The sequence below is a fragment of the Cololabis saira genome, chromosome 12, assembly GCF_033807715.1.
Source record: "Cololabis saira isolate AMF1-May2022 chromosome 12, fColSai1.1, whole genome shotgun sequence".
Classification (NCBI taxonomy): Eukaryota; Metazoa; Chordata; class Actinopteri; order Beloniformes; family Belonidae; genus Cololabis; species Cololabis saira.
The window spans coordinates 45,222,802-45,242,259 of record NC_084598.1 but is presented as its reverse complement, the minus strand read 5'-3'; the positions used below and the strand labels follow the sequence as shown (position 1 = coordinate 45,242,259).

Below are 19,458 nucleotides of genomic sequence, written 5' to 3'. Positions count from 1 at the left end.
CATCGGACCCATTGGACTAGACTAAAGATGTCAAAATTCTTTTCAGATGTGAGTTCAACTTGCAATCGCTGCAAGTTAACTCCTGCCACTCATGTGCACATGTTCTGGTCATGTGTTGAACTTGAAGAATTTTGGTCTCTCATTTTTAGAACAATTTCTGATTGCCTTAAGAAATGAATTTCTCCGTGCCCATCCATAGCCATCTTCGGCGTTCCCCCCGACACAATCGTTCTTTCAAAGGCAGAGGCTGACTGCGTTGCTTTCGCTACTCTGCTCGCCAGACGATTAATTTTATTTAAATGGAAGGAGGCACACCCACCCACCTTTAATCACTGGATAAGGGATTAACTCTATTTTTTGAAGCTAGAGAAAATAAAGTATTCCTTGAGAGGCTGTGCTCAAACCTTTTCCAGATTGTGGAACCCTTTCCAGAAGCACATTAAAGAAAATATTCAGTTGTCTGCAGTCCCATAATCGTTTAATCCTGTCTACCAATTTCAAAACCGCCATGCTTCATTTCTTCTGATCTCCATGCGTCATGTGTGACAGTGCCTAACTGTTTTGTTTTTATTTTTTGTTTTTATTTTCCTTTTCTTGTCTCTTTCTCTGTTGTTTGTTTTGCTGTTGTTATTTTTGACTTTACATTTTGCTGAGGGTATCATTTTATTTATCGTACATACCATGTTTTATATTACAGTTCATGCATGTTCTGACTCCACCTAGTGGTTGACCACAATCTTGTTTTTTTGTCTTTGTTTTTTGTACTTGTCTTTATAAAAACCTGAAAATCTTAATAAACAAAGTTAAAAAAAAAAAAAAAAAAAAACATTGACGAAGCCACCAGCCAGAGCATGAACAAAATGATGAAGGTACTTGTTCACTTTTTTCATGATGATACGGCCAGAGTAACAACTCAACATCAAGCAATTGGCAAGCAGAGAAGTTCATCTTGCCAATGTTTCAGCACTTCTGCTGGAACTAGAAGATGTCCTGCAGTCTTATGAGCTTGAGTGGAAACAATTCACAAGTTTTCTACTGGACAATTGTGTCGTTATGACGGGAAAGAGGACTGGACTTGAGGCACAAGGCATCTCAGCAACCACCTCCTCAGCCAGGTTATTTCCTCTCTTTTATTGTTCAACTGTTGCACTGTAGGTGTTTTGAAAATTTTAACAAAAAAATAGTGGAAATTATATATTGTCCTTTACTGAATTAAATGGTTGCTAATCAATAATTCCACCAATTAATTAGCCTGCCTGAGTTTCATCTGCCCTTATAACATTATGACCTTTAATTTAAAATATTCCTATTTTAGATTGTAGGTCCTCTTATACCCCGTCAAAGACAATGACAACTAGCGACAGTCAGTCTAAAATGCCCTCCCGATGTTTTCCCCCCATGCTGTCTTACAGTCTCAGTCAGGCTGGGAACAAAGACAAAACATACATATCACCCTGACAACCATGCGGTGTCAAAGGAGCATGACCTCGCCAAGGAATGTTCACTTGAAACAGGATTTGTGAAAGCAGAATTTATATGTTATACAAAATTTCCCATTACACTTGATATCAAAAGCATCCATAGTGAAAAGGAAAATAATTTTCAAATGTTGATTTTTGTTGCTTGCCAAATTGCCGAGCCCATGTGCCCCCGGTCCCGGAGAAAAGGTTCAGGCTCAGGATATTTTTTAACTTTAAGCCCTGCGCACAGTAGCGTACTTTGACTCGTTTTTAAGTTGGGCTGTTGGTGAAGTTAATTTCTCAGTGTGAGAAATGCCATGTGTGGCGTGAGAGAGTGTGAAATTGTTGAAATGCGTGAGTCTCACGCTGAATGCATGAAACGTGAGAGCCCTGTTTTTTCATTTGCGGCTACGTCAGCCGCTTCTTCGATTGAACCATCAGCCATTTTTATGGGGTTTCCATTCTCGTACAGACTGGGTGGGTGGAGACACATGATTACACAAACACACTGTACACTGTCTTAAAGGGGAATTAAAATAGCCCATCAGCACACACAGCAAAAACAGACAAAAAGATGTTTGTTTTCTTTTTTTTAATCAAAATACAAAGTTTACCGACATGAGAAAAAATTGACATTAGTCATCGGAGTGAATGTTGGTATCTGTATATTTTTGGTTTATCACCTAGGCCTAGACCAAATCAAAGAAAATGGTTTAAAATGGTAAATTCCATGTCAAGAGACTTACCACAACACTCATGTGTGGAAATGTTCGTTCATTTACTCCAGAACCTTATAATGTTGTTATTTTCGAATCAGCTCATGATAATAAGTTGACTTTGATGTGGACACTAAAAGCACTTCATAGTGATATTGACCCAGGAATCTGGGGGGACCTGGGAGGGTTGGTGCCCATGACGGCGAGGACCCGATCAATGCTACTCGCAGCTTTAATTATTATTATTATTATTATTATTATTATTAGCTGAAATGAAGTGAATGATCTCAGCTGAACTGAGCTGCAGAGAAACAACATGCTGCTGTTCACTGTGAAGCTCTGACTGGAAACAGACGGAAGAACAACATGTTGATCCTGGAATAACGGCAGCTTCCACCTTTAAAGGACCAGAAGAGGAAGAAGTTTCCAAGGAATCCTTCAGAACATGAATACGGCAGGAGGGTTGCCCCTTATGATCCTGGTCCTGTTCAAGGTTTCTTCCTCCTAAAGGGGAGTTTTCCTTGCCACTGTTTGGCTTAAGGCTTTTCTCCCACTAGGGGAGTTTTTACCTGCCATTGTATATGTAACAATTGCTTGGGGGGTTATGTTCATGTTCTGGGTCTCTGGAAAGCGTCTAGAGACAACTTTTGTTGTATTAGACGCTATATAAATAAAATTGAATTGAATTGAATTGAATTGAACAGTTTCAGCAACGTGTGATTCAGGTGTTCTGATGGAAACAGACATGTAAGACATGTAAGACTCAACTATCTGTCCAACAGAGACAGTTTCTCTGACAGGAGGAGACTCTTGAGACTGAACTCAACACAGAGACACTGAAGAACCAGAACCAAACCAGAACCCAGGATAGAGAGGTTCAGTGAATGTGGTGCTGAAGGTGTGGAGGAGGGTCAGTCTGTCAGAGGAGACGCTGTAGAAGGACAGAGTTCCAGCAGGAACGTCCACGTACACTGCTACTCTGTCAGAGACTGAATATGGATATGAGGAGGTGATGGATGTTTCTCTGTTATTGTGACAGACCCAGTACCGACCATGATCAGAACATTCCAGACTCCAGGAATGATGGTTCCATCCAAACCAACAGTCATCAGAGTTTCCTTTCCTGCTGATTCTTCTGTAACTCACTGATACAGAAACATGTCCGCTCCACTGGACCTCCCAGTAACAGCGACCCGTCAGATCTTCTCTACACAGCAGCTGATGATAGTAATCAAATCTGTTTGGATGATCAGGATATGACTGATCCTCCTCCACATACATCATCTTTCTGTTGTTGTCAGACAGTTTGATCTTGTTGTGGACTGTGTTTGTGTCGACGGTGAGTTGACAGGAATCTGATGGAGAGAACAAACAACCCAGCTGCAGTTATTATTGATCTGTCATTGATCATTGATGGACTCATGAGTAAGTGATGTGTCAGTGTGAATATGGTTGAATATGTGAATGAATTAAAAACACACTTACACTTCCATGGACCTGGTGTCAACCATTGTTGTCCAGCAGGCTCCACCCTGGAAGGAGGAGGAGGGTCAGAACAGCTCAGTCTCTCTCAGCAAACATGGACATGGATCTCACACACGGATGAAGGAACAGTCCAACACTTGGACAGATGCACTTGAATGCAGCATCTCTTAAATCCTGTCCTGTGGTTGTCACCTTCCAGCACAGTTTCAACACATTCTTTTCATCTGATTTCATCTCTGCTGAATCAGCAGCAAGAAGTGACCATGTCATGGATGAGTGAAGGTGCAGCTGTTATTGGGCTGTGACGGCCTGAAAACCACACTGATGTGGTGTTACATCCCTGTAAATTTGCTATTTTTATTTACTATTTTTGTTTATTTATTATTTATGAGTATCTGCTACTGGGGTGCAGAGGTTTGGTTGGGCGAGTGTGTTTACTGTTGGAGATGGCCTTTACTAAATCACCTGTGAGCTCAGGTCCACTGGTGTGGGAGGAGTTGGAGCTGCTGCAGGTGTGCTGACGGAGAGCGACGCCCACCTCTACCGGGAGCCAACCAGAGGAAACTTCTCCCCTACAAAACTGCTGCTGGAGCAGTGCTCTTTGGCAGTCGTCTCACACCACCTCATGTGTGAAGACGTGCTGTCCGTTCTGTCTGATGTTGTGAGAGCTTTGGGGCCAAATGTTTGGTTTCCCTCAGCCTCATCCTTCTGCCCAAGCAGTTTGTGGCCCTGCTAAATCTTGTTGATTGAATAACTTGTGAAAGTAATGGAAAACAGTAAGGTAAATATTAGATAGCTCCAACGCTTGAGTTGTATGTAAAAGCCTAATTTGATGAGGATTGGTTTAGAGTAGTTGGTTTAGTATAGTTAATATTATTGTAATTTTGTTTTGGTTAAAGGTTAGGTTTAGTTAGTGGATTTATTATTTTAAGGTTAGGGTCCAGTTCTTTATGCTTATTTCTTTGGTTTACGTTGGAGTTATTTTCTTTATATAAACTTTAGTTTTTGGGGTATAATTTGTAAACTGTTTTCCATGCTGTTGCACTTCATCTTGAACAAAAGAACAATTTGGTCAAAATAAAAACATATCTTTACTCGCAAAACCTGCCTTCATTTGCGTATTCTGTGATCCCTAGTAGCAGAGTATGTAATATGTGGTTCTGGGATGTTTACTGGGTCAAGAACGGCTCAGAGTTGTGAACTGCATCTATCAGCTCTGCTGCAGCATCAAGGCAAGTTTATTTATATAGCACAATTCAACACAAGGTAATTCAAAGTGCTTTACATCGACATTAAAAGCGGCAAGACACACCCATACATACACCAGATGAGCTGCAGCTGCTCCATCTGCTCAAAGATCTCTGCTCAAAGCCAGAGAGCCACAAAGATGACGTCCACACCACCATGAAGAGTCCAGCACACTGATGTCCTTCTGTCTTCCTACCTGAGAGTGTCCAGTCTCCAGCGGGGATCCTCCAGTCCAGACAGAAGCTTCCCTGCTGACTCTCCTGGATGGTTGTAGCTCAGGTCCAGCTCTCTCAGGTGGGAGGGGTTGGAGCTCAGAGTTGAGACCAGAAAATCACAGCCTTCCTTTGAGATCAGACAGCCTGACAGCCTGCAGACACACAACACACATGCACAGACTCTGAGAGAGCTGCTCTGAGACTGAAGCTGACTCTGTCCTCGTGTTCACCTGATGATGGCGCTGAAGGAAAAGTCGGAGGATCAGCAGAAACACTAGAATTCGCCCTGAATCCAACAAATGTTGCTGAGACGTTTCAGCCTGAAGTAAACTTGTGGATGAACATCAACGTAAAAAGAGTCCCACTGCTGCTACTGAGGCCGACAGCATCCAGATGTGGAGAGAGACATGTGAAGAGCATCATGTGACCTGAACATGTGACATCAGATTCCATGACTGATGTGTCTGTCCTCAACACTTCAGTGAGTTTTACAACCAGATAAGTCAGCCGTGTTTAAAGATCATTTTAATGAGCTTCATTTGAGCTGAATAAACATTTGACTTTCTGACTCTTTTCTCAACCAAACAGCGCTGTTTCGTCTGAAATGTTCTGAAGTCTCCAGAAAACAATCTGCTGGTTTTATTCAAGGTCAGATGATCAGAAATGGATCAATGACAGAATATTGATCAGTCCAGCACCTTGTGGACATCCAGACACAGACTGAGTGGAGGTCAGAAGAACAGACACTTCTGCTGCTGAGGTCTTCACCATTTGACAGTTATTGCTGCTCCAGTTTTATAATTTTATGGAAACTAATTCAATATTAAATAGAAAACATTTCAAAGTGTGACATAAACGTCTTATTAGAGAGCTTTAATTGATAAGGAAGAGATCAGATTAGAGAGGGGATCTTAAAGATTGTTAACATGTGGACAAACCTGTTGATACTCTTCAAGTAAAGGAAGAAAAAAACACCCCGATCACTGAAATAACCTGAAACTGACTAAACTACAAACAGATGTTCATTGGGACTTGGTGGAGCCCTTCTCCTCAATCATCATCCTCACACAGTTCTGACCGACTGTCTGTAGCGCTTCAACCCGATGTGGATCCAGTTACAGTTATTAAAACTCTCATCAACAAACCTTCAATATCAACCACAGTTCTAACGGTCCACAGTTGAACACTTGGTGGATTCTGACCTGAGAGACTCCAGGTGACAGTGTGGACTCTCCAGTCCAGGACACAGCTGCTCCAGTCCAGAATCCTGCAGGTCGTTCTTACTCAGGTCCAGTTCTGTCAGACTGGAGGAATGAGAGCTGAGAACTGAGGACAGAAGTGGACAGATGTCCTCGGAGAGCTGACAGTCACTCAACCTGCAGAGGAGATAAAATAGAGATCATGAGGTTATTTAGGAAAGTGTATTTGTTTAACATTTCATGAACAAGACAACTCAAAGTGGTTTACATAAAAACGTTTTTAAAAAATGCATTAACAAGTAAAAGAGTTTAATAGCAGAAATTAAAGACAGACAGACACGTTGAAAATAGATTAAAACAAATGAGACGGAAGAAATAAAGATAGTAGTGCATTATGGGATATTACTGAAATGCAGCAGGAAATAAAAATGTTTTGAACTTGACTTAAGGCTATAGAGATTTTCAGCAGCCCTGATGCATTCTGGGAGTTTATTCCTCATCATGGACCAGGAGATCAGAGATGTATTTTGGTCCAAGACCATTCAGAGATCTAAGACCTGGAGTTATGTGGTCCACTTTGTTGGTCTTAGTGAGGACTCTGGTCTCCTGGTCTCAGTGAGGACTCGGGTCTCCTGGTCTTAGTGAGGACTCTGGTCTCCTGGTCTTAGTGAGGACTCTGGTCTCCTGGACTCGGGTCTCCTGGTCTTAGTGAGGAATCTGGTCTCCTGGTCTTAGTGAGGACGCGTCAGCACAGTTCTGGACTGACTGCAGGTCATGGGATGATCTCTGCGGTGAATGTCTTCATCAGGTCACTAAGGCCCCGTTTACACGGAGCAAAAACGGAGGCGTTTTCATGCGTTTTGGCCGTTCTTAAAGCCCCCAAAAACGATCATTTCTGAAAACTCCGGCCAAAGTGGAGATTTTCAAAAACTCCGTTTTCACGTTTGCGTCTAAACAGAGGAAAACGGAGGAAAATGGAGGAAAAAAGAGGAAAACAGAGGAAAACGGAGATTTAAGCTTCAGAACGTCACATTATTCACCAGAAACTCACCAGCGCCATGTGTGCGACCTGTGTTTACAATTAGTTTGGCCACCGTCAATATCTTCTTGTATTTTACCTGTTTTATATTCTATATAAAAGACCCTCGTTCCGTCTTGGAAGTAAAGCCTGAATTATGGTCCCGCGTTAAATCGACGCAGAGCCTACGGCGTAGGGTACGCGGCGATGCGTGCCGTACGGTGTGCGTCGCCGCGTACCCTACGCCGTAGTTGGTGTAATGCGGAACCATAAATCAGCCTTAACTGGAAGTTACACGTGTCATTTGTTGATGTTTTTTCCAGGATTCTGATTGGCTGGCATGACGTTAACAGCGTATTTATGCGGGTCCGTGTAAAGGAGGATATTTTTGAAAACGTAGAGGGGAAAATATCCGTTTTTGTAAATACCCGGATACGTGTAAACGTGGCCTAAGTCTCCTGTCATTTCAGATCCTGCCCCCTCATCATCCAGGTAATTATCTCATTCCACTCACCTGTGCTTCCCCCCATCTCCACCCCTGGTTTTCATTGTCATCAATCCTCCTTCAGATACCAGCCCAGGTCCACATGTCCTCTGCCAGGTTGTCTAGTGTGTTTGCCCAGCTCACCAGCATTTCCCAGCCTACTGATACTGCCTACCTGACATAGAGCCTGTTTCCCCGTTTTTGGATCAGAAAACTTTATTTAAATTCTGCAAAGATAGATGTTATTAACTATTCAAGCAACAACACAGAGAGATATCATTAGCTGCTACACCCATCTCACTCATGGTGCACCAGCAACCAGAGCATCACCTGGGAAAACTATCGCAACTGGGAGACCAAACAATAAAAAAAAATTTAAAAACAGTAAACCACACATATAAAACACACAAAACCAGATAGTGAAGGAAGCCTCCAAAGGAATATGGCATCCCATGAGTCCCTGCACCATCCCAATTCAATTCAATTTTATTTATATAGCGTCTAATACAACAGAGTTGTCTCTAGACGCTTTACAGAGACCCATACCCAGAACATGACCCCCGAGCAGTTATTACATAAACAATGGCAGGTAAAAACTCCTCTAGTGGGAGAAAAACCTTAAGCCAAACAGTGGCAAGGAAAAACTCCCCTTTAGGAGGGAAGAAACCTTGAGCAGGACCAGGCTCATAAGGGGGGACCCTCCTGCCGAGGGCCAGACTGGTGGGTCAGGGACGGCAACAGCACAGCAGGCAGGTGGAAGCAGCAACGGGATGACCGGGGGTGGGGACCGCAGGCCAGCACGCAGCTCCCGAAGCTCCGGCCCAATCAGCAAGTCCCAGGTTGGGGTGCAGGGTCAGGGAAAGACTTGTGCTCCGTAATGCAAGCTACAGCCACCCACGACCACCTGCAGGACAAAAGAGAGAAAAGGGAGGAGAAGGGGGGGCCAGCAACGGGATGACCAGGGGTGGGGACCGCAAGCCAGCACGCAGCTCCCGAAGCTCCGGCCCAATCAGCAAGTCCCAGGTTGGGGTGCAGGGTCGGGGAAAGACTTGTGCTCCGTAATGCAAGCTACAAGCCACCCACGACCACCTGCAGGTTCCGGTGTCCGGCAAAGGATGCTGCAACATGGACAAAAGAGAGAAAAGGGAGGAGAAGGGGGGGCCAGCACAAGAAACTACAGGAGCGACTCTGACACACTAAAGTTTACACTACCTAGAGATTTACCAACACCAGCTAGAGGTTTACTAAACACTAACTATAGGCTTTACTAAACAGAAATGTTTTAAGTTTAGTTTTAAAGGTGGAGGTGGTGTCAGCCCCCTTAACCCAGATTGGAAGTTGGTTCCATAGTAGTGGCGCCTGATAGCAGAACGCCCGCCCTCCAAATCTACATTTAGATACTCTAGGAACTACGAGTAAACCTGCACTCTGAGAACGGAGAGCTCTGACAGGAACATAAGGCACTATCAGGTCTTGCAAATAATGCGGAGCTAAGCCGTTTTGGGCTTTATACGCAAGTAATAAAATTTTAAATTGGATTCTGAATTTTACGGGTAACCAATGGAGCGACGCTAACACTGGAGAGACGTGGTCTCTCCTGCTGATTCCTGTCAGCACTCGTGCTGCTGCATTTTGGATCAGCTGGAGCCTATTCAGCAAATTACTTGGACATCCTGCTAACAACACATTACAGTAATCTAGGTTCTGTTTCATCCGGCTTCATAGACAAGTAGAGCTGCGTATCATCAGCATAACAATGAAAGTGTATGCCGTGATTCTGGATTATACTTCCCAATGGCTGCATGTATAAACTGAACAAGATTGGCCCTAGCACTGAACCCTGCGGAACACCATAACAGACCCTTGACTGTTCTGAAGAAACCTCATGTACATGAACAAACTGGAACCTGTCAGATAGATATGATTTAAACCAACATAGAGCTGTCCCTTTAATCCCAACAACATGCTCTAACCTGTGCAGTAAAATGCCATGATCTATAGTGTCAAAAGCAGCACTGAGGTCCAGTAGAACCAGTATGGAAACTAATCCCTTATCTGAGGCCATAAGGAGGTCATTCGTGACTCGAACCAGTGCTGTCTCTGTGCTATGATGCATTCTGAACCCTGACTGAAAGACTTCAAACAGATCATTTCTATACAAATAGTCACATAACTGGCTTGAAACTGCCTTTTCCAGAATTTTAGATACAAATGGAAGGTTGGAAATTGGTCTATAATTAGCTAAGGTGTCTGGGTCAAGAGAAGGTTTTTTAAGTAAAGGTTTAATTACTGCGACTTTGAAAACCTGTGGTACATATCCTAAACTTAGGGATAGGTTAATTTGGTCCAGTATTGTCGTACCAATAAGAGAAAAAATATGTTTGAATAGTCGAGTCGGGATGGGGTCTAACATACATGTGGTTGACTTAACTCTATTAACGAGTGAAGTCAGCTCAGGGAGGTCTATAGGATCAAAACAGTCTAGAGACAAGTCAGAGCCTAGGGAAGTCGCTAAAGCTGAAGAAACACCTACAACCGGCTGGTTGATTTCTTCTCTAATTCTCGTGATTTTACTGTTAAAGAAGCTCATAAAGTCTTCACTACTGAGAGCTGCAGGAATGCACGGCTCAACAGAGTTGTGACTCTTTGTCAGCCTGGCTACAGTGCTGAACAGAAAACGTGGGTTACTTTTGTTATCCTCTATCAACGTTGAATAATAAGCTGTTCTGGCTTTGCGAATGGCTTTTTTATATACTATTAGAATATCTTTCCATTCACGATAAGAGTCTACAGACCTACAAGAGTACCACTTCCTTTCCATTTTACGCACGTTTTGTTTCAACATGCGGATATCTGAATTATACCAGGGAGTTAAGCTCCTGTGGCTAGAAACCCTCCTTTTCAAAGGAGCAACTTCATCTAAAGCTGAATGCAACAAATCAGCAGTGTTACTAGCAAGGAAATCAACATCTGCAGAGGTAGAACCCAGGTCACTGGCCTCGACTACATCACTATTTCGCACTGTCGTAAGATAAGCAATGGCCTCCCTAAATTTAACAATAACTTCATCAGACAAACATCTGCTAAAATAATACCTCCTATTTTGCACTTCAACATCAACAAAATTAAATTAAAACGTTATTAAGTAATGGTCGGATAAAAGGGAGTTTACAGGTGACACCAACAGACCATCAGTTTCAACACCGTAGGTGAGAACGAGATCGAGAGTATGATTAAAACAGTGCATCGGTTTATTCACTTTTTGTGAGATACCCATTGATTCTAGAAGAGAATCGAAGGCTAATTTAAGATTATCGCTTTCAACATCCATATGAATATTAAAATCACCCACTATGATGAATTTATCTGCGCTGATCAATAATCCAGAAAGGAAATCTGAAAATTCAGACAAAAACTCTAGATACGCACCAGCAGGGGGCCGGTACACTACCACTAACACAACTGGCTTTTCTGATTTCCAGCTCGGAAATTTCAGACCAAGCATAAGGCTTTCAAATGTATTATAGTTGCACTTAGGTTCAATTTTTGTTTGGAGACTGGAGTTATAAATTGCTGCGACTCCTCCGCCTCGGCCCGTGCTTCTAGGAATGTGATGATTAAAGTAGCCGGGCGGAGTTGATTCATTCAAACTAACATACTCTTCCTCCTGTAACCATGTTTCTGTTAAGCAGAAAATATCACTCCTGCTCTCTGTAATTATATAATTTACTAACAGAGACTTAGAGCTTAATGATCGTAGATTTAGTAATCTAATTTTTCGGTCTGTAGTTGGTACCAAATGTACATTGGTTTTAATTTTTACAAGGTTATTTTGGTTAACGCCTCCAAAACGCTGCACCTGGTGAACTTTTGGAGGGCGGGGAACTGCAACCACTTCTATTTTGCTAGGCACCTGGCCAGAGTCGCCAATATCATGTAATCCTACAGTTTTAGAGTCGCTAATTACATAATGCAATCTTACAGTTTGATTGGCAGGCGTTAGTCCTCGAGAAGCAGCAGAGAAGTGTGTTAAACTACAGCTCTGCATCCTGGCCTGGACCCTGCATTGTCAGGGGGAGTGTCTAATAACATTGGCCAGATTTCTAGACATAAGAGCTGCACCATCCCGGGTGGGATGAATGCCGTCCCTTCTAATCAGACCGGGCTTTCCCCAGAATCTTTCTCCCAGTTGTCAATAAAGTCCACGTCGTTTTCTGAGCACCACTGAGACAACCAGCGGCGGAGCGAGAGCATGCGACTAAACATGTCATCGCTGGTCAGATTGGGGAGGGGGCCAGAAAAACCTACAGAGTCCGACATGGTTTTGGCGTAGTTACACACCGAGACAATATTCATTCTGGTTACTTCCGACTGGCGAAGACGGGAGTCATTAGCTCCGACATTGATGATAACTTTACCATATTTACGATTACCCTTTGCCAGTAGCTTCAAATTTGCTTCTATGTCGCCCGCTCTGGCCCCCGGGATACACCTAACTATGGTCTCTGGAGTCGGCCTCACATGTCTCACAATAGAGTCTCCAATTACCAGGGTCTCAACAGATGTGTCGCTGAGTGGGGAAAAACGGTTAGACACATGAAGCGGGTGGTGGTGTTCCGTGAGCCCTTTAAGACTACCCTTCCTCTGAACCGTCACCCAGCTGCCCTGCCTGGCCGGCTGCCGGGGAGCTGCAGGGGAGCGGCTACGCTCAGCTGCTACGGGCCGGTCCGTAGAGGATTCTATCGGACTATGGTCTAGTTGGCCGAACCGGACCTCTAACTGACTGAGCCTCGCCTCCAGCCCTGCAAATAAGCTACACTTTAAGCACTTACTGTCTTCACTAAAGTAGGCAGAGGAATAACTAAACATTTCACACACTGAGCAGGAAAGAGGTGAAGCGGTGGGAGCCGGAGAGGCCATGCTAAGATGCTAACGGAGGCTAACGGACAGAAAATGTATCGGTGATTGGTGACAGTGAAAGTTACGGAAGAGAAAATGAGCGAGTGTTGAAATAAAGACAGTAATGTACCAGATATAGTGCTATTTTACCAGAAAACAGTCTAAGTTTTAGATAAAAAGTCGAGAGAGATCTGAGCCTGCACGCCGTGCAGCAGCACAGACCGCAAACAACAGGAAGTGACGCGATACGTGACGCAATACGTTACCCAATCAACAGCAACCAGTTTAGTGATGTCACCCAGCTGACAGACTCCTGCATAGACAGCTGCCACTACAATAATATGTGGATTATATCGGGAATTGAACAATTAAAGCGGTTTAGATTAATAACTAAACATTTCTCATAGCAAACAAGGAGATTAAGTAGCCAAACATGTTAAATTAGATGTTTGACTTATCGCTCCGCTGTCCTTGCTGGAAGCCATGTTGAACTGACTGAAATGCACATGCATATAGTGGTTTGAAAGGCTTAATGTGATTGGCTTATTAGTATATTGTCCCCCACGTGTCGTGCGTTCTTATGATTGTCTGAAACAAGGAAGATATCTGATTGGTTGCAGATCATTCCATATTTTAAAAAAGACATTTGTGGATTCAGGCAAGTCAGGGGAGTCTCAAAATCACACACAAATGCAGCGAAGTTAGGGGGCACGGTGGCGCAGCTGGTAGTGCAGCTGTCTCACAGCAAAAAGGTCCTGGGTTCGATTCCCACCGGGGACGCTGTGGGCGCTGAAGTGCGTGTTAGTTCCCCCATGACTTCAGTGCCCACACCCTGGGTGGGGTTGGTGAAGGGGCCTTTCCGTGTGGAGTTTGCATGTTCTCCCCGTGTTCCCTTGGGTAGCAATGTGAGCTACCCTCACAAAAACATGCACACAGTCCTGGGCTATACTGCCCCCTCTGGCCAACCGGGGCGCCAGATGGGGTGGGGAGGATCTGGCCGGAATAACGTGATCCTTCCACGCGCTACGTCCGGCCGGAGAAACCCCACCCTGTCTGGTGAAAAGATGCGGCCTGCTCACTCCTCAGGTTAAGGAGGAGACCTGAGCTCAGTGCAGGAACTCCCGGGGTTGGTAGAGGATGGAAATGCCCAGGACTGTTAGGTAGGAGCACTGGGTGATAAAATTGGGGAAAAAACTAGGATAAAAAAAAAATATTGAAAAAACAAATGCAGCGAAGTTCACAAACCGTTTGTAAATCAGGTTATATCTGTGTGCATCAGAAATACATTTGTGTATCTTGTCCTGCGCAGGTGTGAATTGTCCTGTACATTTGTTATTATTGAAACTGTATTAGCTCCATATACTCCGAGTTCTTTTGTTTTCACTGGATGAGACGAAATCTCGTCCACCATTGTGATTCTGATGAGACCCCAGAGAAACTGCTGTGAAAGGTCAGCAGCTAACGGGGATCTAACAAAACAACCAAACAAACAGTTCTAACGGTCACCAGTTGGACACTTGGTGGATTCTGACCTGAGAGACTCCAGGTGACAGTGTGGACTCTCCAGTCCAGGACACAGCTTCTTCAGTCCAGAATCCTGCAGGTCGTTCTTACTCAGGTCCAGTTCTGTCAGACTGGAGGACTGAGAGCTGAGAACTGAGGACAGAAGTGGACAGATGTCCTCTGAGAGGTTACAGCCACTCAACCTGCAGAGGAGATTAAAGAGAAATAATGTAATTTAAACATTGATTATTTAAATCAACAAATGAATGAATCATAGAATTTAAATGAATACTGATCAATTCAACTATTTATCAATAAGTGTTGCTGCACTACAGTCTTGATCAAAGCTGCATTTCTCTTCTCTGCATGTAAAGTTTCCTGAGATGAATCATTGATGAGAACTGGTCCCACATGAACTAGAACTTAGTTGAACAGTGAATTTAACTGGTTTCCTACATGAACACAACATGTGATTGTAACTAAAACAGATGTGTCCATGTTCGTCCTTACACAACTTTCTTGGAGGCTTTGACCACCGGCAGCAGCCTCCGTAGAACCTTCTCTGAAGCTGAGTATTCCTTCAGGTCAAACACCTCCAGATCTCCTGATGACAGTAAGATGAAGACCAGAGCCGACCACTGAGCAGGAGACAGTTTATCTGTGGAGAAACGTCCAGACCTCAGGAACTCTTGGACCTCCTCCACCAGAGACCGATCGTTCAGTTCATTCAGACAGTGGAACAGGTTGATGCTTCTCTCTGCAGACAGATCCTCACTGATCTTCTCCTTGATGTATTCGATAGTTTCCTGATTGTTCTGTGATCTTCTTTGCTTTGGTTCCAACAGACCTCGTAGGAGAATCTGATTGGTCTCCAGTGAAAGACCCATGAGGAAGCGGAGGAACAAGTCCAGGTGTCCGTTTGGACTCTGTAAGGCCTTGTCCACAGCTGTCTGATAGAGCTGAGTCTCTGCTCTTATTTTAAACCACCTGGAGGTGTTTCTCTGTTCCTCCAGCAGGTTGACTCCAGAGTTGATGAAGGTCAGACGGACATGAAGAGCAGCCAGAAACTCCTGGACACTCAGATGGATGAAGCAGAAGACCTGGTCCTGGTACAGGCTGCTCTCCTCTCTAAAGATCTGGGTGAACACTCCTGAGTACACTGAAGCCTCTGTGACATCGATGCCACACTCTCTCAGGTCTGATTCATAGAAGATCAGGTTTCCTTTCTGCAGCTGCTCAAAAGCCAGTTTTCCCAGAGACTTGATCATCTTCCTGCTCTCTGGACTCCAGTGTGGATCCGTCCCAGCTCCTCCGTCATACTTGACCTTCTTCTGTTTGGCCTGGACCACCAGGAAGTGGATGTACATCTCAGTCAGGGTCTTGGGCAGCTCCCCTCCCTCTCTGCTTTCCAGGACTTTCTCCAGGACCGTAGCAGTGATCCAGCAGAAGACTGGGATGTGGCACATGATGTGGAGGCTCCGTGATGTCTTGATGTGGTTGATGATCCTGCTGGTCTGCTCCTCTTCTCTGAACCTCTTCCTGAAGTATTCCTCCTTCTGTGGGTCAGTGAACCCTCTGACCTCCGTCACCATGGAGACACACTCAGGAGGTATCTGATTGGCTGCTGCGGGCCGTGTGGTGATCCAGAGACGAGCAGAAGGAAGCAGGTTCCCCCTGATGAGGTTTGTCAGTAGCACGTCCACTGAGGTGGCCTCTGTAACATCAGTCTGGACCTTATTGTTGTGGAAGTCCAGAGGATGTCGACTCTCATCCAGACCGTCAAAGATGAACAAGACCTGTAACTTTTCAAAGCTGCAGATTTCTCTGGTTTCAGTGAAGAAGTGATGAACAAGTTCCACCAAGCTGAACTTCCTGTCTTTCAGCGTATTCAGCTCTCTGAAGGTGAATGGAAGCAGGAACTGGATGTCCTGGTTGGTTCTGCCTTCAGCCCAGTCCAGACTGAACTTCTGTGTTAGGACTGTTTTCCCGATGCCGGCCACTCCCTTCGTCATCACCGTTCTGATTGGTTCATCTCTTCCAGGTGGGAGTTTAAAGATGTCTCCCTGTCTGATGGTTGTTTCTGCTCTCTCTGGTTTCCTGGAAGCTGCTTCAATCTGTCTGACTTCATGTTCATCGTTGACCTCTCCAGTCCCTCCCTCTGTGATGTAGAGCTCTGTGTAGATCTGCTCCAGAAGGGTTGGGTTTCCTGCTTTAACAATCCCCTCAAACACACACTGGCACTTCTTCTTCAGCTTAGACTTCAGTCGCTTTTTACAAACTTCAGGAAAAGTACCTTAATGAAAGTGGAAAAAAGAAACCAATTAGTGTTTATAAAGTTCAACTTAATTCTCCTAAAGAATCAGGATGTGAACCAAAACTGATCTACTCTAACGTTACGATGAGCTGTCCAATACTGAGTAGAATCAGTTTTTCCACCAAAACACCTCTGAACATTCAGGACGTGGACGTGACAAGAACATCTGGGGTCCTGGAGTTTCTAGTACCAGGATGTTAGCAGTATACCCCTGATGGGTTGTGGGTTTGTGGGTTGTTGTGTTATTGTTATTGTTGTGGTGTCTGTTAAGTGGATTTAGGATTGGAAAACACCAGAAGATGATCTGATCCAATAATCTGTAGAACCATCAAGACAATCTGGAGTTCAGCAGGATTCCTGGAAGAGGAAAACCAGGACTACAATCTTCCAGTTATCTTGTGGTCTTGGTGGGATAAACATGTGTATTGAGGTCCACGGCTGTCATGTACAGCGAGGGTGCTACTGTATGGGGGGGGGAGGGGGCATGTGGGGGCGACTGGTCTGCAGAAAGGTTTAGCTGGGTGTCAAAGGTCAAAATAACCTTCATGTGGATCAGGAATGCAGATCTGATTCCAGCAGAACATTGTTGGAACAAGATGAGCAGAGTTCCTCCCTTCATCTGTCAGTGGGTTTAATGTTGTGGCTGATCTGTGAATGTTGTTCATCTCCTGAGGCATTCTGGGTCATTTATCCAGCAGCTTAAATGTTCATAAAAATCCTCTTACTTCTCTGCAGACGCTCAGCCAGCTTCTCCTGCTTCATTCTCCTCAGGAAGTTCACTGTGATCTTCACAAACGCCTTTCTGCTGCTCCTCTGCTCTTCACCCTCACCCTGCAAAAGATGCTCTGGGGATTCTGGGTAATCTGGACTCAGACCCCTCTGGATCTTCTTCAGCTCGTCCTTCACAAACATGACGATGTCGTCCTCCAGCAGCTGGAACAGAAGACCACATGAAGGACACAACCAGACTGAAACCATGGAGATAAACATCAGGTCCATGATGGACAGACTGACAGTCCACTGGTCTCCAGAGACCAGCATGGAGACAAACATCAGGTCCATGATGGACAGACTGACAGTCCACTGGTCTCCAGAGACCAGCATGGAGACAAACATCAGGTCCATGATGGACAGACTGACAGTCCACTGGTCTCCAGAGACCAGCATGGACACAAACATCAGGTCCATGTTGGACAGACTGACAGTCCACTGGTCTCCAGAGACCAGCATGGAGACAAACATCAGATCCATGTTTGGACAGACTGACAGTCCACTGGTCTCCAGAGACCAGCATGGAGACAAACATCAGACCCATGATGGACAGACTGACAGTCCACTGGTCTCCAGAGACCAGCATGGAAACAAACATCAGGTCCATGATAGACAGACTGACAGTCCACTGGTCTCCAGAGACCAGCATGGAGACAAACATCAACAGAACAGATGGAGCAGCAGTTGTTGTTCATGTACAGACCTGAAAGATGGAGTCCAGCTGGGTCTGATGCTGTTGGACAGACGGACCGCTGGGGGACTCTGAGATCTGCTGGTCCAGTCTGTGGAGGAACCAGGAAGAATTAGCTCACATCATGTCTGTCCTCACAGAGACAAACACCAGCTGAAGGTCCATGAAGTCCTGTTGGGATGAGGACAGTCCATCAGAGGACTGGTGGTGCTGAAGGTTTACTAGTCCTGCTGATCCAACGAGAACGTTTCACAAACTCAGTGAAAAGTTACAAGACCAGGGACATGGACAACTGATGGAGACATGAAGCAGCTAAGGAAGTCTGGACCATCATCAGGATCAGTAAGAGGAACTCTGGACCATCATCAGTTAGAGGAACTCTGGACCATCATCAGGATCAGTAAGAGGAACTCTGGATCATCATCAGGATCAGTTAGAGGAACTCTGGACCATCATCAGGTTCACTAAGAGGAACTCTGGACCATCATCAGGATCAGTTAGAGGAACTCTGGATCATCATCAGGATCAGTAAGAGGAACTCTGGACCATCATCAGGATCAGTTAGAGGAACTCTGGACCATCATCAGGTTCACTAAGAGGAACTCTGGATCATCATCGGGATCAGTAAGAGGAACTCTGGACCATCATCAGGATCAGTAAGAGGAACTCTGGACCATCATCAGGATCAGTAAGAGGAACTCTGGACCATCATCAGTAAGAGGAACTCTGGACCATCATCAAGATCAGTAAGAGGAACTCTGGACCATCATCAGGACCAGTAAGAGGAACTCTGGACCATCATCAGGATCAGTAAGAGGAACTCTGGACCATCATCAGTAAGAGGAACTCTGGACCATCATCAGGATCAGTAAGAGGAACTCTGGACCATCATCAGGACCAGTAAGAGGAACTCTGGACCATCATCAGTAAGAGGAACTCTGGACCATCATCAGGACCAGTAAGAGGAACTCTGGACCATCATCAGGACCAGTAAGAGGAACTCTGGACCATCATCAGTAAGAGGAACTCTGGACCATCATCAGGACCAGTAAGAGGAACTCTGGACCATCATCAGGACCAGTAAGAGGAACTCTGGACCATCATCAGGACCAGTTAGAGGAACTCTGGACCATCATCAGTATCAGTAAGAGGAACTCTGGATCATCATCAGGACCAGTAAGAGGAACTCTGGACCATCATCAGGACCAGTTAGAGGAACTCTGGACCATCATCAGTATCAGTAAGAGGAACTCTGGATCATCATCAGGATCAGTCCTCTGGAAGGTGAAACCTCCAGATGTGACAACTAGAGGAAAAAGCTCCTGACAGTAGATGAAGATCTATGAGGAGGAAGCTCAGATCACCATCAGGTGATGGAGGACCACAGGGGTCCAGGACTACATGATCTACTCAGGAAGAAACATGGGGACATTTCCTAACATTCAGACTGATTTA

General features: G+C 44.8%; 1 protein-coding gene across 1 annotated transcript in view; it reads right to left on the bottom strand.

The window, feature by feature from the left end:
• Positions 1 to 2,998: 2,998 nt before the first annotated feature.
• The window catches only part of LOC133456444 (NACHT, LRR and PYD domains-containing protein 3-like), a 78,329-nt gene continuing 61,869 nt past the window's right edge, over positions 2,999 to 19,458 (bottom strand). Inside the window, exons 8-12 of the mRNA XM_061734920.1 lie at positions 14,257 to 14,430; positions 6,327 to 6,500; positions 5,106 to 5,276; positions 3,662 to 3,708; positions 2,999 to 3,531 (exon numbers count right to left, since the gene is read on the bottom strand). Coding sequence (XP_061590904.1) covers positions 2,999 to 3,531; positions 3,662 to 3,708; positions 5,106 to 5,276; positions 6,327 to 6,500; positions 14,257 to 14,430 — 1,099 coding nt within the window. The remainder of the gene's footprint in view (positions 3,532 to 3,661; positions 3,709 to 5,105; positions 5,277 to 6,326; positions 6,501 to 14,256; positions 14,431 to 19,458) is intronic.